At 46.6% G+C, this 26,047-nt stretch overlaps 1 protein-coding gene across 7 annotated transcripts in view; it reads right to left on the bottom strand.

The window, feature by feature from the left end:
- ATP6V0A1 (ATPase H+ transporting V0 subunit a1) overlaps positions 1 to 26,047 on the bottom strand; it is a 145,284-nt gene that overhangs the window by 37,396 nt on the left and 81,841 nt on the right. For all 7 annotated transcript variants that reach the window (XM_040331000.1, XM_040330998.1, XM_040331001.1 and 4 more), the window contains exons 8-12: positions 8,276 to 8,358; positions 2,833 to 2,926; positions 1,477 to 1,689; positions 1,084 to 1,234; positions 839 to 978 (exon numbers count right to left, since the gene is read on the bottom strand). In XM_040331000.1, coding sequence (XP_040186934.1) covers positions 839 to 978; positions 1,084 to 1,234; positions 1,477 to 1,689; positions 2,833 to 2,926; positions 8,276 to 8,358 — 681 coding nt within the window. The remainder of the gene's footprint in view (positions 1 to 838; positions 979 to 1,083; positions 1,235 to 1,476; positions 1,690 to 2,832; positions 2,927 to 8,275; positions 8,359 to 26,047) is intronic.

Genomic DNA, 26,047 nt, shown 5'->3' with positions numbered 1-26,047 from the left:
CCCATGAACACAGTCAATGTTGATGAGGGAATCCCTCTTGCAGAGCTTGAGTGTTCTCCCAGCAGGGGGGGGGGGGGTGCACGATGAGCAGTCTCTTTCGAGAGAACACAGTGATTACCGCTAGTGGCTATAGCGGCTGGCAATAACCACATGCTAAAAATCCGACATGCTAGTTCTACCCAAGTCGATTGATGGATTGAGTCCCTGCTGAAACGGCCAAAATTTAATTCATCAATGGCTGGCTTAAAGCACTCCAAGGGGGCGTTACAGGTGCATTGTGAAGGTGTGTTGATGTGCAATGCAGAATGAATGGCATCTAAGCACATTAACACGTTGCAGTAATGCAGTGGGGTGAATGGACCCTAAATAAGCTTTTCCATATACAATGCTGCAAAATTTTCCAAAATAACTCAGGTCTGGGACATCACCTACTAAACAATAAGAGGAAGATGACCGATTTAGGAGTTACTATATTAAGCACATTTTTTTTTTGCCTTATACAAGTACAGTTATAATGATAAAAACCATGTGAACTGCTGTTGCTATTCTCCTAGAAATTGCTGGTTGCTGGGCTGTGCGAATACCCAAATGATGCTGGTTAAACAAGCATGTAGCTATTAAAAGTAAAAAATATTCAGTGTACCTTAACTTTATTATACCTCTGGACTTAAACCAAAGTGGTCACAGCCAGGCAACTGGAAATCGGCAAGGGTAGATCACATGTTTCTCTCATGATGGCAAATTTCTTTTTAAATGGGCCTGAAGTTCTGGAAAGAGAGGTCATGGTTCTCTAGCCTCACAAAGTGAAAACACTGCAGAGTAGGTGAGAACATCTTACCTCATTGTCAGATTTTTGGGACAGAATCCGACTTTCCCTCACGACCATCCATACTGCAAACAGTGTCATCAATATGCCATGACCAAAGTCACCAAACATTACAGCGAACAAGAACGGGAAAGTAATAATTGTATATGGAGCTGAAAAAAAAAATATTGTAAATATACCCCATCTACTTAACCTGAATGCAGAAAACTACAATCATTTCTAGTCATTAATGTTCTTTTAAGTAAGAATGGGATTACCTGGGTTTATTTCTCGGTAACTGCCAATACCATAGGCATCTACCAGGTTTTGGAAGCCATATGTGAACTTGTTTGTCTTATTGTAAGTTGGTGGAGTCTGATTAGTTTGCATCCTATTGAGGATGGAAGGGACAGTTGATCCACTGTGTTCCTAAAAGAAAGATGGATTTCTATTATGCTAATCACAATAAATTAACTCTTGCCAAAAAAAAACATCCAAGCACAATCCCCACCTATATAGGATATTACGTGAATGGGTAACACATGTATAGTTACATAGTTAGTCAGGTTGAAAAAAGACACAAGTACATCTAGTTCAACCATAAAAATAAAAAATATCGTACAATCCCATATACCCACAGTTGATCCAGAGGAAGGCGAACTTATACTTACTGTCCCTCTCCTAAGAGCGAACTGAATGGAATCCAAATCAGCTACTGGACACCATACTTCTGCGATCAGACACTTCTGTGTCACATCAATGTTACAGAGGTTCAAAGTATGGTAAATAGCTTTCATTTTCCGGACTTTGATGAACCATACTCTGATTGTTTTCGCTGCAGCCTGGAGGACACGCTGGCGATGGTCTTCTGTTTGATTGAGAACCTTGGCATTGCAAAAAAAAAAAGGAAGATGAACTTTGCTGTAGAATACTACAAGAATAAACCTCAAATGCAGCTTTATTGAACCATTTCATCCTTTGTACCCTCTTACCCCTGATGTACCAGAGAAATTATATATTTCACATACTGTTTATTCTCCAATAACTTTGTCATTGCTTAAGATGAAAACGTAATACAGATATGTTTTTTTGAGGACAAACCAGGCTTAGGTTTAGCAATTTCGTCTTGCAAAAACTGTATTATTTTGTATGTCATCTTCAGACAAAAATACATATTTTTATTTTGCAAGTGTTAGTTTAAAAAAAAATGTAGCCATACTGTAAGCATTAGTACACATTTTCAGTGACATTTTCAATCAGCATTCAGCCACTGGCAAGGCATATAAAACCAACATAATTCAACAAGCCATAGTATTCTAATGTTTTTTTAAAAAGTGATGAGGAGGCTAAATAACAGGATAATGGCCTAATATACTCCTACTAACCACTAGGTAAAAAAGGGAATGATTCACAAAATCAAGAGGTGCTTATAAGGACAGCTAGGGTGAACCTGGGTGCAAAAAGGGCTCAGGAAGGGAACATTTGTTGAAGTTTCTTTAGGGCATTATCTCCAGTGTTCAAGTAATAATTATCATCGCAATTCAGCGGTTTCCTGTGTTCCATGATAAAACTGGGCATTAGGAACTATGTAAACCACACATCATATTTACAGACAATACATGCTTTGTATTTCTAGTGGCACGCAACATCGCCTCAGATCAGATGCACTAACCTCCAAAAGTCTTGCCACTTATTCTTACACCTGCTACATCTTGCAGGTGAAGGATTTATCTATTAGAATTTCCCACTCTGCATGTTCTTTTTTTTAATATTATAAATAAAATGCAATAGTGGGTGGGAACACTCATAACTCCAAGGTGTGTGCCAACAGTCTAAATTATGGCTGGGAGATCTCATTTTTGGAGAGTTCATGACAAACCATAAGCCAAAGGCTAAACAGGCTCAAGGAATAAGTAAAATATTACTTTTGGGTCAGCTTATCCTTTAACAAAATTGGCCTTATAAAGGTTTCTTAGGCAAAATGAAGATGAATACTTTAGAAAGAAAAAACCCTCTAAAAGCCTTACCATTTGCAGATCATCAATCCTTGTGTTTACACCAGCAGCCATTTCTTTGCGCTCCTGAGGGGTCTCTGGACAAGGATAGAGAGAAGCACGGAACCTGTGGAAATCAAAGGGATGTATTCATTTACAAAGTACCCCAAAACACAAGAATAGATTTTCATTTATCAGGGACTGACTTAAAAAAGAAATCAAAGTAAGGGGAGCTGTGTGTAAAGAATAATTTTCCTATAATATTGTTTAACTACATGAAGAGCAATATTTTTTCCCAATTATTAGCTTAAAGAAACCGATATGAAAGGGTTAAAAACTTGCAAAATGCACACATTACTACTAAGAGAATTAGGATGGCCAGTCGTTTTCCTTATGTGATTGTAGGGAGAGATCTGCTGCAGTTACAAATCTTTGATTATTTTCTCTGCTGAATTGTATCTAGCACTAGAGCTGTTGTGTAATTGCTTCCAACTATATACAGTGCTGTTAAAAATGTATTTGCCCCCTTCCTGATTTGTTATTTTTTTGCATATTTGTCACACTTAAATTATTCCGATCATCAAATAAATTGTAATATTACACAAAGATAACCCGAGTAAATGCTTTTTATTTATTAAGGGAAATAAGCTGTCTAAAGCTGCCTGGCCCATTTGTGAAAAAAAGTAATTGCCCCCTAAACCCCCTGCTGCATAACACAAGGGCGCTTGAGGTCACAAACTGATGGCCGGATTTTCTGGTAGAGCTCAGAATTTATGTTTCCATCAATTATGGTAAGGTCCTGAAGCTGAAAAGCAGCCCCAGACCATTACCATGTTTGACTGTTGGTATGATCTATGATAAAATGCTGCGTTAGTTTTATGCCAGATGTAACGGGATGCACACCTTCCAAAAAGTTTAACTTTTGTCTCATCAGTCCACAGAAAATTTGCTCAAAAGTCTTGGCATAATCAAGATGTTTTTTGGCAAATGTAAGACATGCCTTTGTGTTCTTTTTGGTCAACAGTAGCTGGCAGTGGAACACTAGAGTTGTCCCGATACCACTTTTTTAAGACCAAGTACCGATACTTTGTTTTCAAGTACTCGCCGATACCGATTACCAATACTTTTTTTTTAATCTCATGTGACAGTAGCACATGTCAGTATTTTTTAATTTTTTTTACAGACCCCTGACATTTCTCCTTTGAGACAGGGAAAGGGAATAGGGACACAGATTCCCGAGTTCTTTTCTCAGCAGCCTCTGCTGCGCTGAAAATAAATGGAGAGAAGACAGCAGCTCCTCTCCATTCATAAACTGAAACAAGTAAACAGTTTACGATGTTTCAGTTATGTCAATGGACAGAGTCAGTGATTACTGACTCTGTACATTCGGAAAAGGTAGGAGCCGGATATACTGGTTCCTACCTCTGCTCTGCATCCTGATAGATCGAGGGGGACAGCAGCACGGAGGGGGAGAAGAGAGGGGGACACGGAGGAGAAGAGGAGAGAGAGAGGGGGACACGGAGGAGAAGAGGAGAGAGAGAGGGGGACACGGAGGAGAAGAGGAGAGAGAGAGGGGGACACGGAGGAGAAGAGGAGAGAGAGAGAGGGGGACACGGAGGAGAAGAGGAGAGAGAGAGGGGGACACGGAGGAGAAGAGGAGAGAGAGAGGGGGACACGGAGGAGAAGAGGAGAGAGAGAGGGGGACACGGAGGAGAAGAGGAGAGAGAGAGGGGGACACGGAGGAGAAGAGGAGAGAGAGAGGGGGACACGGAGGAGAAGAGGAGAGAGAGAGGGGGACACGGAGGAGAGAGAGAGGGGGACACGGAGGAGAAGAGGAGAGAGAGGGGGACACGGAGGAGAAGAGGAGAGAGAGGGGGACACGGAGGAGAAGAGGAGAGAGAGGGGGACACGGAGGAGAAGAGGGGAGAGAGGGGGACACGGAGGAGAAGAGGAGAGAGGGGGACACGGAGGAGAAGAGGAGAGAGGGGGACACAGAGGAGAAGAGAAGAACGGGGGACACAGAGGAGAAGAGAAGAAAGGGGGACAAGGAGGAGAAGAGAAGAAAGGGGGACACGGAGGAGAAGAGAAGAAAGGGGGACACGGAGGAGAAGAGAAGAAAGGGGGACACGGAGGAGAAGAGAGGGGACAACAGTACGGAGGAGGACATGGAGAAGAGAGGGGGACAGCAGCACGGAGGGGGACACAGAGCAGAAGAGAGGGACACACGGAGCAGCACAGAGGGGGAGAGCAGCAGAATGGAGGGGGGCTGGAGGAGGATGCAGGGACAGTCAGCGGTGACCATGTGTGGGAGAGTTACAAGCACCAATCACTGCTGATTTCACTAAAGCAGCTAAAAGCCGCGTGGGGGGGGGGGGGGGAGCGGAGAAACGGACCAGCTGTCAGACTTTGAAACCTATACAGGGTGATCAGTGCTTGTAACTCTCCCACCGCACTGATCACCCTGACTGCCCAGGTATCGGGTGAAGCATCGAAGCCTTTGCAAGTACTCGGGCAAATGCTCGGTATCGGTACCAGTATCAGTATCAGTACAACCCTAGTATTTACTCGGGTTATCTTTGTGCAATATTCTAATTTGTTTGATGATCTGAATCATTAAGTGTGACAAATATGCAAAAAAATATATATTAAAAATCAGGCAAATACTTTTTCACAGCACTGTAGGTATAGCTAGTAAAGCTGGCAATATTTACACTAGTTTCAAATGTTTCAAAATGCCAACTCACTCTGGGCTACATATTGCTGGAATTGCTTTGACTCAATCCTAACAATACCAGTCTTTGATTTGCTTCCTTTTGGTCTGTTAAGTATTCAATTGAAATGATTGTTACATTTGTTTGATTTGAGCAAAAATACCAGTTGTACCTGCCAGAAATCCTGTGAGCTAAAGTCCTGTGCTCTCAGCTACACAGTTAGCATTGTTCCAAGCAAGCTATGTCAAAGGACAACAAAGCACCTCACTCATATGTTGTTGAGGAGAGGGGAGGTTTTCCATCATCTTGTTCTAGGGTGACAATGCTGCTCATCCAAAGATACAGTACAGAAAGTCAGCATTGTCACTAATGGCGGCTGGTGATAAAAAAAAATTAGGATGGGGGGGCGCAAACAAACCCCTCAAGGTCTGAAAACGTGAGCCTCCAGCCTGGGCTGTCAGGGCTACCCTGATACCCGGCGGCTAAAATCAAAAGTGGGAGGGTTCGGGACAGTGCTCTGCACCCCAAGGACAACATTAAACAAGCCAATTAGAGCCTCATGCCGCGTACACACGATAATTTTTCAGCATGAAAGAAAACGTCGTTTTTCAGCATGTCAAAAAAACGATGTTTTTCCAACTTCATCATTAAAAACGACGTTGCCCACACACCATCGTTTTAAAAAAATGATGAACAAAGCGCAGTGACATACAACACGTACAACGGCACTCTAAAGGGGAATTTATTTTCGACCTTTGGGCTGCTTTAGCTGATTCCATGTTAGTAAAAGACGATTCGCGCTTTTTTGTCTGTTACAGCGTGATGAATGTGCTTACTCCATTATGAACGGTAGTTTTACCAGAACGAGCGCTCCCATCTCATAACTTGCTTCTGAGCATGCGCGGGTTTAAAACGTAATTTTAGCCCACACACGATCATCTTTTACAACCCGAAAAAGGACATTATTTAAAACAACGTTAAAAAATGCAGCATGTTCGGAAAATTTTTTTGTCGTTTTTCAGAACATGAAAAACGATGTGCAGCCCACACACAATCATTTTAAATGACGTTTTTTAAAAACGTTGTTTTTTTCATGCTGAAAAATTATCGTGTATACGCGGCATCAGGCTCTAATCATGTGCTTGTTAAAAAATTACGGTGCTAATAGCTCTGCACAGTGGAGCGATTTATTGTTAAATAAATTATAATATGACCAACATTAGTTTAAGATGTTCAAAAACATTAATTTAATTTATTTAAAAATAAATCATTCTACGAATATGAACTTTGGGAGGGGCGGCCATCACTGGTTGTCACCCTAGTAAAGGAAGTTGGACTTGCATTATTACCAAATAAACATAAAAGGAGGAAAATATACTGAAAATGAATACATTCACCACATCTAAAGACGGCTAAATTGCAATAAAGTACATTTTTGTTCTTGGTTTTAGATACAAATTTACAGTAGATGCTACAATATTGTTCACAAGACAGTTCTTTATCTATGTGAATAGAACAGCTGGTGTCGGTTTAAAATAAATATGATGAATAAGTGGGGTAAAACGGTATATCCCAAGGTAAAAAGGACCTACCATATGAAAACATATGGTATATGGAGGGGGCGCTATAACTAGATAATTGGTGAATCAATAAATAAGTGATACCTAAAAAATATATCAATAAAATTAATAACACAATCAGATGGTCCATCTGAACCAACAATGGTGAACTAGTGAACATAAACACAGTTAAAGAAATAATTAAATAAATAAGTGAATAAATAAATAAAGTCCATTCAAAAGTGTTGAATAAAGTCCATTCAAAAGTGTTGAATAAAGTCCATTCAAAGATGTTCTTATCAGATTAGACTAAAAGAACAAAGCTGGAAATTCCGTGTGAAAGGTGTCCACCTCCACCAAGAAGATCCCCCAAAAGTGCGCTAATGGATGGCTTCTAACCACAAGGTGTTGATCTAATTGTTTAGAAAAGGTCAAATAGAGCAGTTGGTCACAAAACCAGTTCAGAGATTCAGGTGCGCGGCTCTACGTTTCCTAGACTCAGGTACTCTCATGATAATCAAACAAAGAGGGAGAGGGAAACCACCATAGTGAAGTACTATTTAATAAAATGTTTTAAAAATATATACAGCGTCGCCAAATGGCCTCTTACTTGTGTAGTGCCTTAGACCAACTGCTCTATTTGACCTTTTCTAAACAATTAGGTCAACACCTTGTGGTAAGAAGCCATTCATTAGCACACTTTTAGGGGATCTTCTTGGTGGTTGTTCTTTCAGTCTAATCTGATAATCTTTTAATGGACTTTATTCAACACTTTTGAATGGACTTTATTTATTTATTCACTTATTTATTTAATTATTTCTTTAACAGTGTTTATGTTCACTAGTTCACCATTGTTGGTTCAGATGGACCATCTGATTGTGTTATTGATTTTATTGATATTTTTTAGGTATCACTTATTTATTGATTCACCAATTATCTAGTTATAGCGCCCCCTCCATATACCATTACCACTCAATTTTGACCTTTGACTGAGGTCTCAATTTTAGGGGAGCTGCTTATTTATTATTGTGTGTTGTTAATCACATTTATTTATTTAATTGGCGCAAGATATTACATTTTCCATATGAAAAAGGCCTGACTTGCTGCACAGAATACTACAGCACAATAACAATACATTTTCATTTTGTGATATACTGGATCGTGTGGGTCGTCCGAGAAGAAATGTCATCACAAACTGAGGCTTACCCCTCACAGATCTTCTTCACTCTGTTCTTCAGCTGATCTCCTTGGAAGAATATGATGAAAACAGATTTGTGAACACTGTCACCCTGTAAAATGTAAGCAAAGAAAACATTACTATACCTCGTCTCTGGGCTCTTAGACTTCCCTGTATACAGTAGGAAATATACTCCACAGGCACGGTTTATTTTAGGGTTTCTGAACAATAGCATAAATATTCAGGGAGTTCTACCATCCTAGGCATACACTTTCTGTAGTATAAATCACAGCAGTCTCAGATCTGCAAATATTTGCTCTATTCTACATTCATCTCTTGTAACTGGAGGCTAAAAAGAGAAGCATAGGGTTAAAAAAAAAAAAAAAAAAAGAAATACTCACCTACGTGAGTATCAGCTCTGCACTGAGAACTGAGCGATTAAACACCACTGATTGCTCAGTTCTCCCCTCCACTCTGAGCAGAGTCGAGACTGTCAATCAGTGGCTCTATGCTCTGCCCCTCCAGTGCTCACTTGAGTGCTGGACTGTGGAGGGGGAGGGAACATCTGGCTTAGTCTCCCAGAGGCATGCTGAGAGGCTGAGCCAGCTGCCATTCCAGGCATCTGGGTGAATCCTGACTGTAAAGTTGGACCAAGTGAAGGACGTCAGCTTACAGTGGACTTTAGCCCGCTGTCAGCTGAAAATAGGTCACAGGAGTGCAGAACAAACTGCACTCCTGTGATCCATGGAATTAAGGCCAAAATAGCTTTGGCCAAACTGGGCATAGATAAATGCTCATACGAGTAAGGAGGAAAGTAAGAAGTACAGTCACAGCTCTGCAACATCATCAAGCAGCAATTTTTTACCACTGTCTGTTTCCCCATGAAAATATTTCCTTACAGATCGTGTTGAACCTTCATGACGGAAAGTACTAAGTAAGAGATTTTAGAACCTCGGTCATGTTTAAATAGCTCTGTCCCAATTGGCAATATATCTTTACGTCCTCTTGCTTTACTTGTTTTTTTATTAATTTACTCAATAAGGAGAAGCGTAAGTGCTCTTTTACATTTCCAGTTGGGAGGGTGGTGACTGTATAAACAGGTGGGTGAGCCATGTTTTTACTGTCCTAACCCCCCTTAATCTGCAAAGTTGGGGGGTGTACACATGCAACAGTCACAATGCTTTGTGGCAAGAAATATATAAAACCATGTTTGGTGGGCAGTACCTCTGTTGAACGCAACCCAATAGAGTAAATGGGCCCACACCACAACTGCCTTGCAACCGTGTGCAAGGCACGTGGTTGCAGCACCATGGTGCAGCATTTGAAGGGTCAAACAGGAGGTTGTATATCATGAAACCTGTACTTGACTTCCATAAAGGGGAAGGTCTATAATTTCTAAACACAAGCATTACCCATTTGATCACAGTAAGTAATAGTATAAGAATTTAAAGTGGTTGTCATTTTTTTTTTCTAAATAACAAAAACATGTCAATACTTACCTGCTCTATGCAATATAATGGCACAGAGAGGCCCCTATCCTCCTCTTTTTGGGTCCCCCGCAGGCACTCCTGGCTCTTCCCCTCTTTCTGGTGCCCCCAATAGGAAACCGATTCCCACGGTGCAGTCGTGCAGGCTCATTCTCAAGCCCCGCTACAGCGTCTATTGACACAGACAGTGGGACTCAGTCCGACTCCACCTTCAGTGGAATTGATTGACAGGATCTGTCCAGGGAGGAGAGACAAAGCCAGGAAAGCCACAGCTCTCATGCACAGCGATGGATCCAAATGGGATTCATGTTAGTAAAAGGGGATGAGGGGGCAAGTCTGACATAGAAGTTTTTTTTACCTCAATGCTTAAAATTAAAAGGTAAAAAACTTGAGGCTTTAGAACCACTTTAAATTGAGTTTTGTACATTACTTAACCACTTCCATACCAGGCACTTACGCACCTTCCTGCCCAAGCCAATTGCGCGGTCATACAACACTGTACCCAAACAAATTTATAATTTTGTTCCCACAAATAAAGCTTTCTTTTGGTGGTATTTGATCACCTCTGCGATTTTTAGACCGAAAATGTTGAAAAAAATAAAGTTTTTATTTTTTCTGTATTTTTTTTTGTAAATAAGTACGTTTTCTTCTTCAATTACGGGTACTGATATGGCGGCACTGATGGGCATCGATGAGGCGGCGCTGATATTCGGCACTGATGGGCACTCATAGGCGGCACTGATGGGCACTCATAGGCCGGCACTGGGCACTCATGGGCGGAACAGATGGGCACTGAGAGGTGGCACTGATGGACACTGAGGGGTGGCACTGATGGCATTGCTGGGCATCACTTGTTTATCCCATATTGTGCCAGTCAGTGCCCATGTTGCCAGTCAGTGCCCATTTGTGGGCACTGATTGGCATCTATTCTAATTTTTTTGTTATTGTATTTTCATTGTTGCCCGCTTCCCTGGTGGTCCAGTATGGGAATCCGAGGGGGGCTGCGTTGATAAACAATCAACGCGAACCCCCCCCTGTCAGGAGAGCCGCCGATCGGCTCTCCTCTACTTGCGTCTGTCAGATGCGAGTGAGGAAGAGCCGTTCAACAGCTCTTGCTGTTTACATCGTGATCAGCCGTGATTGGACGCGGCTGATCACGTGGTAAAGAGCCTCCGCCGGAGGCTCTTTACCGAGATCGGAGATGCAGGGTGTCAGACTGACACTCCGCATCACTGATCGCCACACTGCGCCCCCCCACGGGCGTGCGCCGGCATGTTATCCTGCTGGACGTCAATAGATGTTCAGTCAGGATAACACAACCACATCCCGGACGTCAATATACTATTGACCGGGCGGGAAGTGGTTAAAGCAGAGTTCCACCCAAAAGGGGAACTTCTGCTTTAAAGCACTCCTCGCCCCCTTACATGCCACTTATAGCATGCATTTTTTTTGGGGGGGGGGGAGTGGGTAACTTATCTTTAGTGGGATTTCCTGTCCCACTTCCCGCCCGCCTAGGTGACTCCTCCTCTTGCCCTAGTCGGCCCCTCCCTGCCAGCAATCTTCTGGGACACGTCACAGGTCCCAGAAAATTGACTGGCCAATAGCAGAGTACAGTGCGACTTGCACATGCGCAGTGCGTGCCCAGCCGTGATGCTGTTAGCTGTCATGGTCGAGTGCCCACAGCTGCTATGGCGGCGGCCCACAGAGAGAAGGGGGAGAGGAGCGAGGCTCCGGGTGCCTGCATCGCTGGACAGTGGGTCAGGTAAGTATCCGTTTATTAAAAAATGTAGCTGCTGACTTTTAATAAAACTTTAAAAATGGATGGAATGATGCTTTAACCACTTGCTTACTGAGCACATATACCCTTCCTGCCCAGGCGAAATTTCAGCTTCCGGCACTGACGTCGCACGACCGCCCAATTGTCAGTTAAAGCAACGCGCTTTAACTGACAATTGCGCGGTCGTGCGACGTGACTCCCAAACAAAATTTATGTCCTTTTTTCCCCACAAATAGAGCTTTCTTTTGGTGGTATTTGATCACCTCTGTGGTTCTTATTTTTTGTGCTATAAACACAAAATAGAGCGAAAATTTTGAAAAAAAAAAACCACAATATTTTTTACTTTTTGCTGTTATAAATATCCACATTTTTTATTTATTTTTTAAACAATTGTTTTTCTCAGTTTAGGCCGATACGAATTCTTCTACATATTTTTGTTAAAAAAAAAAAAACGCATTCACATTTATACAGCGATCAGTGCTATAAATAAGCACTGATTACTGTATAAATGTGACTGTCAGGGAAGGGGTTAACACTATGGAGCGAGGAAGGGGTTAAATGTGTTCCCTACTAGTGATTCTAACTGTGGGGGAAGAGGACTGACTGGGGGAGGTGACCGATCTGTGTCCCTATGTACAAGGGACACAGCATCGGTCTCCTCTCCCTGACAGGAAGTGGATCTCTGTGTTTACACACAGAGATCCACGGTCCTGCTCAGTTACTGGGCAATCGCGGGTGCCCGACGGCCATCGGGGCTGTCAATTGATCGCGGCCAGTAGTAAGGTGGCCCTGGCCTCAAAAAATTGTATTGCCAGGGCGTGGCCTGGACGGGCATATGAGCGGTCGCAGCACACGGAGCTCCCGCTATTGATCCTCTTTTGATCCTGTTCCCGTACGCTTGCTGAGCCGGTAATCGGTCCACACACACAGTTTTACATTGCCGACCACAGCGGAGGGTAAATCGGCGATTGGCGGGGCCTCGGATGACTCGAAAAAACCGAGAAGGGAGCTGCGGCAGTGACAGCTATGGATGTCCAAGATGGCGCTGGATCCTCTCAGCCACAGAAGGCAGCGCGGGGTGCAGACAAACCACCGGAGACGGGCGGTAAGTCTCTCAAGACACAGAAACAGCATGGGAAAGAGCCCCCCAAAGACATGCTGTATTATGCCCAAAAACTGCAGGGTCCCACCAGCTCCCCTGCTCGATCGCGGCAGACACAGACACAGGGGGCACAGGAAAAAATGGCGCATCAGCCATGGATGACACGCTGCCATTAGAGGACTCTAATCCTGTGAACAATATATTTGCGGAGCTGCAAAAAGATGCGCCTCAACCCACACCGAGTGAAATCCTGCGTGCTGTACTACCTCTGTTACAGCCTCAGTTGATGGCTTAAAGGTGCAGTTTGGTGAACTCACAGAGACAGTATCTCTCTTGAGGCATGACCTCCAGCTGCCACCCCTTACCAGGGACACCAGATCTGCACTACAGCAATCAGGCACTGGCCAACGCAAAGACGGATGACATTGAGAACTGCCTAAGGAGGAACAATGTCTGCATAGTGGGGCTCCCCGAGAGGGCGGACGGCAGGGATCCCACAGCCTTCATAGAAACATGGCTCCAAGAAATTTTTGGTAATGAGGCGTTCACTACTCTGTTCGTGGTGGAAAGGGTGCACCGCACGCCTCCCAGACCTCTTCCCCCTGGCAGTCCACCCAGGTCTATGCTGGCCAGGCTTTTGAATTACCGGGACAAAGAGATCATACTTCGACTGGCCAGGGAAAGGGGAGCTGTGTACTACAATGGAGCTAAAATATCGTTTTACCCGGACTTCTCGTGGAGGTGCAGCGCAAGAGGGCCAAATTTGCAGAGATAAAGAAACGACTGCAGCAGATCCAAGTCACCTATGCCATGGTGTACCCGGCCAAACTGCGGGTCACAGTCAGAGGACAAGCCACCTTTTTGAATCTGCCGCGGAGGCTGCCAAGTGGATTGATCGCAACGAGCAGGACCTGAGGAGATGCCGTGATGCAGACATGGGAGATTGAGGCCCAGCCCCGCGAGGTCGGCACGTTCCCGCAGTTAAGATAAGGCTACCTTTTACAAAACGGGATTTTACATGTTCTTACTTCGTTAGCATTTGATGAGAGCTTTGGAAGTTAAAATATATCTCCACTGGAATTTAAGCTACAGTGGGGGGTCTACACCCACCTTGGTCACTATGACCACTTAGTCCCAGTTGAAGGGACGTGCTTTTTGGTGCCCTGTTGGCACAAATGATTTGTTGGGTCCACCCGCCGGGGTTGCTTGGAGGCGGCTTGCCTCCAACCTGGGTGGGAACACTGAGCTGGCCCGAAGAATGTGTTTTGAACTGTTCATAGGTATATTTCTGTTGCTCATGATACTGTACTACCTGATGCAATTCTGCTTTCCGCCCCCCCGCTGGCCAGGTTGGTGGCCACCCCTACCTGGGGTTACCCGAATGCTGATGGAAGTGGGTACCCAGGCTGGGCTGACTACCCCGGCCCTTGGAACCTAATGCTGCAGTATTTTGTCCTTGAATATGACTTTTGTATATGCCAGCCATGGCCACCACCCCAATAGTGACTTGGAATGTTTGCGGTGTCCATGATCCGTTGAAACGCACCATGATCAGCTCTTGTTTAAAAAAAATCCTCCCGGCTATTGTGGGGTTTCAAGAAACCCACCTCACGAGGGACACGGTTAGCTGCCTGGGGTTTTCCTGGGTGGGCAAGGCCTACCATTCCACTCATACCTTGTATATCCCGGGGGGTGAGTGTACTGGTGCATAAATCCTTGGCTTACCAGGAAATTGATGCGGCTGTGGATTCCCTCTGTAGATATGTTTTTTTATACTGTAAAGTGTTTACTGTGACGATAATTGCCTGTGTGTATATGCCTCCCCCTTTGTCTAGGGAGGTTTTGCAGCTTCTCGTGTTATTACCTGGTTTATAAACCCAATGTTCCCATTATGGTAATGGGGGATTTCAATGGCTGTATGGACCCTAAAATGAATAGACACCCCCCGGCCCAGGTGCTGCAGGGGGGCAGGGGCACAGTATTGAGTAGACTACTGGGGGAGGTGGGTTGGATGTTTGGAGGGCTAAGCACCCGACAACCAAGCAATTCTCCTGCTTTTCAAAAACACATGGTTCCCTATCCCGCATAGACCTCTGTGTGGGGTCTCCGTAGGTTCTACACATGGTCCCCAGGGTGGAATACTTTCCTAGGGGGGGTCTCTGACCACTCTCCGTTGGTGGCACACCTTGTTACTCGCCCAGTCTCTTCCCTACCTAGAGCCCCGTGGAAATTGAATGCCTTTTGGCTAAAGCTGTTTACATCCCATAAACATGTAGTGCACCAGATAGAACAGTACTTCTTAGAGAATAGGGGCGGCACGGGTCTGGCGATGGGTTGGGATGCCTTTAAGGCTTGCCTGAGGGACACATTCATTCAGGAGATTGCGTCCATTAAAACGTAATTCGTCTGCTCTTCTGGAGCAGGTTGGAGACCAGATGAAGCAGTTGGAACTCGCATTTGTCCTAGACCCTACAGATTCCGTGAGGGAGGCATAGATATCAGGACAGGATTCCCTGGAGTGGTTAAGAGCCTCCGCCGCGGAACGGAAGCGATACCAAGCAGGCCTTCTAAGAGGAGGGGGAGAAGACTGGCCGACTTTTGGCCAGGATTGCCAGGTCTCAGCAGGCGTTCCCTGCCATAGGAGCGATCCGTGGCGCTCAGGGGCGGCTGGTGAATGACCCAGAGCTGATTATAGCGGAATTGGCCGCCTTCTATTCCGAACTCTATAAATCACGTGACGCATATACAGATGAGGAACTGCAAAAATATGTGGGTGCTGTGGCCCTTCCGTCTCTGGGAAACAGGGAGCGGGTAGAGATGGAGGCTCCACTCACTCTAGTGGAGCTTAGGGAGGCAGCCACCTCCTTTCCCACATGTAAGGCCCCGGGGGATAATGGGATGCCCATGGAGGTGTACACCCAATATGGAGAGGTGATTCTGCCCAAAATTACTTGAAGTCTTCAACTCCTCGTTTCGAGTCAGGAAACTTACCCCCATCCATGACAAGGGCAAGTGTCATCCTACTACTAAAATCGGGCAAGGATCCCTTGGATCCCAGCTCGTATAGGCCCATTTCACTACTGCAAAGCGATGTTAAACTTCTGGCGAAGGTATTGGCTATGAGGGTTAATAAAGTTGTCCTGTCCATCATCCATCTGGATCAAGCAGGGTTCATGCCACGTAACTCTACTGTGACCAACCTTAGGCGGTTGTACCTGAACATGCAGACCCCCTCGGATTCTGTCAGCCACAGGGCACTGTTGTCTCTTGATGCCAATAGGGCATTTGACAGTGTTGTATCTTTGGGCGGTGCTGGCTAGGTCTGGATTTGGTCCTAATTTCCTGAGGTGGGTGAGACTTCTGTATGACGCGCCACAGGCGGCCATACGCATGTCTGATAGGATGTCCCATGCCTTTGCACTGGGCAGGGGGACCAGGCAGGGATGTCCCCTGTCCCCCCTGCTCTTCGCCCTGGCTATTGAGCCCCTGGCGGCCCTGGTGAGGAGCTGCCCCACGGTTCGGGGCTTCAGATATGGTGACATGCATGAGAAAATCATGCTATATGCTGACGACATGCTCCTCTTCCTGGAGGATGCGGATGACTCCTTGACTCAGGTTATGTCTCTTATCACTGACTTTGGTCGTTTTTCGGGCCTTACCATCAACTGGTCAAAGTCAGCTTTAGTGTTCCTAGACGAGACACCCATGTCTGGTGGGAGCCTCTCTTGCCCGGTCCCTGTAGTGTCATCCTTCAAATATCTGGGTGTTTGGGTGTCTGCCTACTAAATGTTTATCCCCTACTGACCCGATTTAGGGACAAGATACACATCTGGAACAACTTGAAAATGTCCCTAGCGACAAGACAAACCTCATTAAGATGATTCTAATGCCGCAGCCGTTATATTTCCTCCACAATACGCCGGTGGTTATCACACTTAAAATATTTAGAGTTGTCAATTCTCTCTTTAGGTTATTGTTGTGGCACACCAAACATCCTATAATAAAACTAGAGCAATTACAACGTCCAAAGAAGGGAGGGGGCCTTGCCCTACCCAATCCTTGGATATACTACTTGGCCGCACAGCTACAACATTTGATAGGAGCCATGGTCCCATTGCCTGCGGCCTCGTCGGCCCAGCTCCTGTTGCGGGGCTCGGGTGTAGACGCAATACCTGAGGGGCTGGAGGCCCAGCTGTTTCAAAAACCCAATAAACGTATGCCCACCTACTCGCTCATTCAGAAGGTATGGAATAAGACCAAACAGCTCCAAAATGGAACAGGGTTCACTGAATATAGCCCTCTCTGGGGGAACAACACATACACTGAACTGGCCAAGATTAAGCAAGGACTCAAATGGCACCCTATGGGGATAACACACCTGAAACATGTTTTCCATGGCGGGGCTCTGCTCTCATTTAGTGCGCTTCAATCTAGATATGCGCTCTCACCTAATATGCAGTTTTACTACCTGCAATTACAACACGCTGTCAGGGCCCAGGGAGAGGGGACGGAGTGGGTTCAGCCCCCCACCCCGGTTTTCTGTATACTACAGGGAGCGTCCGACACTAAGGGTGTCATCTCCCAGTGCTATAACATGCTGTTGGTGTCATTTCTGGAGTGGTGGATCAGTGGGAGGCAGATGTAGGACCCATTGCAGGGGAACTCTAGGAGGAGGCGCTATAGGCAGTTAATCTATGTTTCGCTTAACGTGTCACAAAAAGTCTCTCAATTGTTCATTTTACTGAGAGTACATTTTACCCCGGTGAAACTCTTCAGGATGGGCAGGGCACCCGACCCACTGTGTGGGCGGTGCAGGGCGGTGCCTGGGGACTTGATTCACTTGCTCTAGTGTTGCCCCAAACTCCACAGATTCTGGACGGAGGTTCTGGATACACTTAACTCAGTGTTCCGGACCAACGTCCCACTGGACCCACTGTGCTGCCTGCTCGGAGTTCTGGAGGGGGCGATACCGGAGGAGGTGACCAGAATGGCATTCGCTAGGGCTTTGTTTGAGGCGAGAAAAAACATTCTTCTTAACTGGAAAACAGCCATACCGCCCAAGGTTAAAACATGGATACAGCACATGGGTAGAACGATCACAATGGAGAAGTATATATTTCAGCACAGGGGTAATGCTGGGAAATTTCTCAAACTTTGGGATCCATGGCTTGCTGTACCGGGTTTTAGCCCGCTGGAACTGGTTCAGATGGGATTGCTAGGGGGTGTATAGGCGAAGTAGATATGAGAAGGGACACTGGGCTGGGTACTTGGTTCATTTTTTGACTGGAGGGGTGACCCATGGGAGGGGGTGGGGTGAGGACGGGGTGGCGGGGGTTTGAGCAGCATAAGATAAGCTTGGGGGAATTATGGCTGAATATTTGCTTTATTGGTTGCAAGTTGCACTTGATGTCTTATGATGTTATTTCAATGTCTGACTACTGTGTACATTATTTCATGTTTTCATGCTTTGTATGTTTTTGTGAGCAATAAAAACCTTTTGAATAATAAAAAAAGTAAGAACAGTACCCATGCATGTTATTTAATAAACTCTGGTCCAAAATTGCTGCACCGTGGGCCTGTTTCACCAGATATATACAAAAAGTGTTTAAAGCAGCAAGCACAGCAAGGGACAAAGTTGGATAGCAAAATTTAAAAAGGGATATGTGCAGGGCTAATGTGAAAAATATCTGTATAACTACAGAATGATCAGGTGTATGTATCAACCAGCAAAAATTGGTGTACCTTTAAAAGATCAAAAATCTACAAAGTACCACAAAAAATTATAAACATTGATTTGAAAATATAAATCTCACACCGATGTGTGAAAAAACTGATTCAAATCATGTGACAAAAAGTGGGATGACCACAAAAAGGAGAAAAAGTGAAGAGAAAAACAAATCAAAATGGAGTTCACATAGGTGAAAAAACAATTCTTGAAATGGAATCCAAAAAAAGAGGGTAAGGCCCCGTACACACAGTCGGACCTTTGTCTGACCAAAATCACGTTGGAATTCCAACGGAGTAAAAGAGAACATGTTCTCTATTTAAACTCAGACGGAACTCCTTGGAATTTTCGATGGAAATAATCCGATGGGGCACACACACAGTCGGAATTTCCGATGGAAAAAGTCAGTCGGACTTTTTCCATCGGAAATTCCGATCGTGTGTACGGGGCAGAAGTCCTTATGGTTCAGCAATGAAGAGGAGAGGACCACCAACAACTTTGAAAAGGCTTACCGAAACGTGTGAATTGAATAAGGCATATGCCCAAAGAGTTGACAAGGCTTGAGGTGTATACACACACACACGTGCAATTGGTTTAGTTCTGAATTTGTTTAACAAATTTTGACAAAGTAGCTAATTCCGAAATTTCGTAATTTCGAATTTCCGAATTCTTGAAAATTCGAAGCTTCAAAAATTCAAAACTTCGAAAAGCATTAATTCAAAAATCCGAAGTTAGGAAATACGTAAACCCGAAATTTGAAAATTCTAAATTTGGAAATATCAAAATTAGAAAATTCAAAAAAAATTTAATTAAAATCAGAAAATTCTAAATGAATGGAATTTGGAAATTCAACATTTCGGTAATTCGAAGTTAAAGCGGGGGTTCACCCTTAGAGGGCACTTTTCCCCCTTAGATTCCTGCTCGTTTTTACTAGGGGAATCGGCTATTTATTTTAAAATATGTGCAGTACTTACCCGTTTACGAGATGCATCCTCTCCGTCGCTTCCGGGTATGGGCTTCGGGAATGGGCGTTCCTTCTTGATTGACAGGCTTCCGAGAGGCTTCCGACGGTCGCATCCATCGCGTCACGATTTTCCGAAAGAAGCCGAACGTCGGTGCGCAGGCGCAGTATAGAGCCGCACCGACGTTCGGCTTCTTTCGGCTACGAGTGACGCGATGGATGCGACCGTCGGAAGCCTCTCGAAAGGCTGTCACTCAAGAAGGAACGCCCGCTCCCGAAGACCCATACCCGGAAGCGACGGAAGAAGATGCAGCTCGAAAACGGGTAAGTACTGCTCATATTTTAATACAAATAGCCGATTCCCCTAGACCGAACGAGCAGGAAGCTAAGGGGAGAAAATTTTTTTTTTTACAAATGGGTGAACTCCCGCTTTAATAAAATTAGAAATTTCGGAAAGACGAAAATTCTAAAATCAGAAAATTTGAAATTCTAAAATTCCATACTTCGAATTTCGGAATATCAAAATTTTGTTAATTTGTAAAATTAGGAAATTCTTAATTTCGGAAATTCTAAATTCTATAGGTCGGGAAATTTGGAGATTAGGTATTGGAATTTTCTTTCAAATTTGTCTGTTAGTGAACGTAACGAATACAAATTCATCCGAAGTTACGAATTATCCAAAATAACGAATGCCGCATATAAATGAATGGAATGTAACGATATAATAATTAATTATAATGAAAATATTATTATTTATTAATTTGTTCCATTCCATTTGTTTAGATTCGACAATCGTCATTTTGGATAATTCGTAACTTATCACTTCCTAGTTCTGTAGAGGAACTTGACAGATGATGAGGTGGATGTGGGAGTCATTTTCGCTGGTCAGGATTGAGGCTTGACCCGCACGTGTCTGTGCCATTTTGCCATATAGGAAGTTGTGAGCTGACGACTGTGCACGCGTCTGTGCCATCTTGCCAATCAGGGAATGATTGCCTAATTGTACACACGATGCTGAAGCCATGTGACATGTTGGTATGTGATTTGGGGTCATATTCTCTATATAGACACAATGACCATAGCAGGTTTACACCCCAGATGATGTCTGTTTAAACAAAATGCATCGGCACAAGCCCTGCTGATGCCATTGCGTTACTTTGACTGCTATTGAAAACGCCTCTAAGCGCTTTTTATTCATGGAAATTTGAGTGTTCCTGCTTGTTAAATAAATTATTTGACACTATGTGGAGCATGCGTTTCCTTTTTGGCTATACCGTTTGAGTGTATAAGGAAGACATGGCCCACCCTTTGACTTGAGGCTGCCAGTCCTGATCAGTTATTACAACATTGAGCTATACAAGGGGTGAAGGGATCATCTCCTATCATGGCCAGGATTAAGGATGAGCTCCAGCGTCTTTGCATGGTACACGTGCAGAGCCCGCCAGGAAGTCTGCACGGCGCTGCGCTAATCACAGCCAGGGAGAAATTTCCCGATCTCTGCAGCCGAGCATCGGGACAATGTCTCCCTGGCGGGGATTAGCGCAGCGCCGTGCAGACTTCCTGGGGGGCTCTGCACGTGTACCATGCGAACACGCTGAAGCTCATCCTTAGCCAGGATTAAGAGGCGTGGAAGGGCCATCTTATTGGTGTATATACATCTCAAGCCTTGTCGACTCTTTGGGCATACAGTACAGACCAAAAGTTTGGACACACCTTCTCATTCAAAGACTTTTCTTTATTTTCATGACTATGAAAATTGTAGATTCACACTGAAGGCATCAAAACTATGAAATAACACATGTGGAATTATACAAAAAAGTGTGAAACAACTGAAAATATATTTTATATTCTAGGTTCTTCAAAGTAGCCACCTTTTGCAGCAGACACAACTCTAGAACTGTTAAGAGGAGACTGTGTGAATCAGGCCTTCATGGTAGAATATCTGCTAGGAAACCACTGCTAAAGAAAGGCAACAAGCAGAAGAGACTTGTTTGGGCTAAAGAACACAAGGAATGGACATTAGACCAGTGGAAATCTGTGCTTTGGTCTGATGAGTCCAAACTTGAGATCTTTGGTTCCAACCCCTGTGTCTTTGTGCGACGCAGAAAAGGCGAACGGATGGACTCTACATGCCTGGTTCCCACCGTGAAGCATGGAGGAGGAGGTCTGATGGTTTGGGGGTGCTTTGCTGGTGACATTGTTGGGGATTTAATCAAAATTGAAGGCATACTGAACCAGCAATGGCTACCACAGCATCTTGCAGCGGCATGCTATTCCATCCGGTTTGCGTTTAGTTGGACCATCATCTATTTTTCAACAGGACAATGACCCCAAACACACCTCCAGGCTGTGTAAGGGCTATTTGACCGAGAAGGAGAGTGATAGGGTGCTGCGCCAGGTGACTACCTCTTGAAGCTCATCAAGAGAATGCCAAGAGTGTGCCAAGCAGTAATCAAAGACAAAGGTGGCTACTTTGAAGAACCTAGAATATGAAATATATTTTCAGTTGTTTCACACTTTTTTGTTATGTATATGTTTATGTATATGGTGGTGATTGTCTCCTCTACACACGTGATCCCTATGTCATCTTTGCTGAACCATAAGGACGTGACCTCCTTTTTTGGATTCCATTCCAACAATTGTTTTTTTTTCACCTATGTGAACTCATTTCGATTTGTTTTTCTCTTCACTTTCTCTCCTTTTGTGGTCATCCCACTTTTTGTCACATGATTTGAATCTAGATCACTGTTTATTCACATATTAGTGTGAAATTTATATGTTTATAATTTTTTGTGGTACTTTGTAGATTTATGAGCTTTTAAAAAGGTACACCAATTTTCACTGGTTGATACATACACCTGATTATTCTGTAGTTATACAGATATTTTTAACGTTAGCGCTGCACATATCCCTTTTAAATATTCAACCAGATATGCTTAAATGAACCTACGCCTGACAGTTGCAAAAACATAAGGGAGAGTAGGCCGGAGTAGGCCGGTGATGTGAAATTTCCTCAAACCTGTGAAAAAATCGGACCCGCGTCACTTCCGGTGCTCGTACGTCAGAGCACAGCTGATCGCGGGTCCACGGCGCATGCGCAGCGCATGCGCAGATGGGTTTTTTGAGTCTGAAAATATCCTTGACTGGGGTAGGCGGGCAGAGGCGGATCAAGCTCAATTCAGAGACTCGGGTGGGCGGGGCGGAGGCGGTGCAACATTCTCTATTACATTATCGGCAGCACCGCCTCCAGCCCCGTCCCTAAGCAGAGCTTCTTGAGGTCCGTGAAAAATATAGATTTGGGTGGGCGGGCGGAGGCGGAGCAACATTCTCTATTACATTGCCGCCAGCACCGCCTCCAGCCCCGTCCCTTTACACACAGTAGCCTGCTTCTTCCCATACTATTTTGGTCCGAGAATTTCACAGACTCGGGTAGGCGGGACGGAGGCGGAGCAACAGTTTAATGCGCAATATTAAAGTCTGTCAAGAAAATGTCTATTTAGGTGGAGAGCTTATGAATACATGACCAACAAACACTTTTCCATTTTATTACTCATTTTAATGGGACAGTTTAAAGTGCCAAAAAGTAAAGTTCCGCTCTTCTGTATTTTTTTAGGCTCCAATGTACATGGGACCATCCTCACCCCCCCCCCACCATCCTCCCAGCTGCAGGGATCAACCCCCCCCCCCACCGCCATCCTCCCAGCTGCAGGGATCAACCCCCCCCACCGCCATCCTCCCAGCTGCAGGGATCAACCCCCCCCACCGCCATCCTCCCAGCTGCAGGGATCAACCCCCCCCCCCGCCATCCTCCCAGCTGTACGAATCACCCCCCCCCCCCACCGCCATCCTCCCAGCTGCAGGGATCAACCCCCCCCCACCGCCATCCTCCCAGCTGCAAGGATCAACCCCCCCCCCCCAACATCCTCCCAGCTGTACGAATCACCCCCCCCCCACCGCCATCCTCCCAGCTGCAGGGATCAACCCCCCCCCCACCGCCATCCTCCCAGCTGCAGGGATCAACCCCCCCCCACCGCCATCCTCCCAGCTGTACGAATCACCCCCCCCCACCGCCATCCTCCCAGCTGCAGGGATCAACCCCCCCCCCCCCCCAACATCCTCCCAGCTGCAGGGATCTCCCCCCCCCCACCACCATCCTCCCAGCTGCAGGGATCAACCCCCCCCACCGCCATCCTCCCAGCTGCAGGGATCAACCCCCCCCACCGCCATCCTCCCAGCTGTACGAATCACCCCCCCCACCCCCATCCTCCCAGCTGTAGGGATCACCCCCCCCCCCCATCGCCATCCTCCCAGCTGTACGAATCACCACCCCCCCCACCGCCATCCTCCCAGCTGTACGAATCACCCCCCCCCCACCGCCATCCTCCCAGCTGTACGAATCACCACCCCCCCACCGCCATCCTCCCAGCTGTACGAATCATGCCCCCCCCCCCCCCCCACCACCATCCTCGGACCTGTGAAAAAATCGGACCGCGTCACTTCCGGTGCTCGTACGTCAGGAGCACAGCTGATCGCTGGTCCAAGGCGCATGTGCAGATGCTTTTTTTTGGTCCGTGAATATCCTACACTGGGGTAGGTCACTTGTGCCCATCATACGCAGCCAGTGTGCCCACTATTTGCAGCCACTTGTGCCCATCATACGCAGCAGTTGTGCCCTCCATATGCAGTCACTTGTACCCGTCATACGCGGCACTTCCTTCTTATTCTGTAGTGGCGGCTGTGGCTCCTGTGTCCGCTTGGCTCCTCAGGCTTCCTCCGTCATGTCTCCTTTTCCGCCAAAGCGTTAGGCATCCGATAGGATAGCCTAAAGCTTTGGCCAATCGGGAGACAGGTTTTACTGACCTGCCTGCTGATTGGCAAGGAGGAACTTTAGTGTGAAAATAGCTTCTGGCTCTTATCACGTGCTTAAAGATACACACCCCTCCTATTCCCGCCATAGTATTTCATGCGTCCGGCATCATGAATAGGGAGGGCGGCAGAGGTGACGGGGGCGGTGCCCATGCGGGGACACCATTCTCTCCCCCAGAGGACGGGGACACCATTCTCTCCCCCGGAGGACGAGGACACCATTCTCTCCCCCGGAGGACAGGGACACCATTCTCTCCCCCAGAGGACGGGGACACCATTCTCTCCCCTGGAGGACAGGGACACCATTCTCTCCCCCAGAGGACGAGGACACCATTCTCTCCCCTGGAGGACAGGGACACCATTCTCTCCCCCAGAGGACGGGGACACCATTCTCTCCCCTGGAGGACGAGGACACCATTCTCTCCCCTGGAGGACGGGGACACCATTCTCTCCCCCAGAGGACGGGGACACCATTCTCTCCCCCGGAGGACGAGGACACCATTCTCTCCCCCGAGGACGAGTACACCCTTCTCTCCCCAGAGGTAGGGAACACCATTCTCTCCCCCGGAGGACGAGGACACCATTCTCTCCCCCGGAGGACGAGGACACCCTTCTCTCCCCCGGAGGACGGGAACACCCTTCTCTCCCCCGGAGGACGGGGACACCCTTCTCTCCCCCGGAGGACGGGGACACCCTTCTCTCCCCCGGAGGACGGGGACACCCTTCTCTCCCCCGGAGGACGGGGACACCCTTCTCTCCCCCGGAGGACGGGGACACCCTTCTCTCCCCCGGAGGACGGGGACACCCTTCTCTCCCCCGGAGGACGGGGACACCCTTCTCTCCCCCGGAGGACGGGGACACCCTTCTCTCCCCCGGGGAACAGGGACACCCTTCTCTCCCCCGGGGAACAGGGACACCAGGGCTGGACTGGGACAAAAATATTGCCCTGGACTTCATACACTTTGACAAGTCTCTCCCACGGCGGCCGGCCCCCATGCACCTCTGTCCCCCTCTCTGCTCCTCTGGTTCTCCCCCTGCTTCTCTGTTCCCCCACATGCTTCTCTATCCCCCCCCATGCTCCTCTTACCCTCATGCTTCTCTGGTCCCCCGTGTGCTCCACTGATACCCCCCCTGCTTCTCTGTTCCTACACATGCTTCTCTGTTCCTCTCCTATTTCTCTATACCCCCCCCCCCATGATGCTCTGGTCCCCCATGTGCCTCTATCCCCTGTCCCTCATGATGCTCTGGTTCCCCACAGCGCTCACCTCCTCTCCCTGTCCAGCCCTGGTGTCCTCGTCCTCCGGGGGAGAGAATGGTGTCCTCGTCCTCCAGGGGAGAGAATGGTGTCCTCGTCCCAGGGATGGACTGGCCATTGGGACTACAGGGAGTTTCCCGGTGGGCCGATGACTCAGTGGGCTGGCTTCAGTGACAGCAGACTGCCACCCCCCTCTGCTCCTCTGTCTCTCCCTTCCCACAGCGCTCACCTGGGGGGAACAGAGAAGCAGGGGGAGGACCAGAGGAGCAGGGGGAGGACCAGAGGAGCAGGGGGGATGACAGAGGAGCAAGGGGGAGGAGACAGACAGCTGACTCAACAGCTATGGCCTGGGAGTTTCTCACTTCTGCCTAATCTTGTCCCATAAGGGGGGCACGGAACTGATTCTTTGCCCCGGGTGAAATAATGTCTAGCTTCCCCACCGGTACTGCCTATAAGAGTACTAGTACCAGCCATTCTACTCTAATAAAGTAGAACGGCTAGTGGCTAGTGAAGGGGGAGAGGGGGCTTGGGTGGCTGGGGGGGGTGCGGGAGTTGTCCGGCCGCCATGGGAGAGACCTGTCAAAGTGGGCCAGTCTGGATGAAGTCCAGGGCCAAATTTCTGTCCCAG

Source organism: Rana temporaria, chromosome 12 (assembly GCF_905171775.1).
Source record: "Rana temporaria chromosome 12, aRanTem1.1, whole genome shotgun sequence".
Classification (NCBI taxonomy): domain Eukaryota; kingdom Metazoa; phylum Chordata; class Amphibia; order Anura; family Ranidae; genus Rana; species Rana temporaria.
Note: the sequence above shows the minus strand (reverse complement) of the source record. Positions and strands in the feature narration are given on the sequence as shown.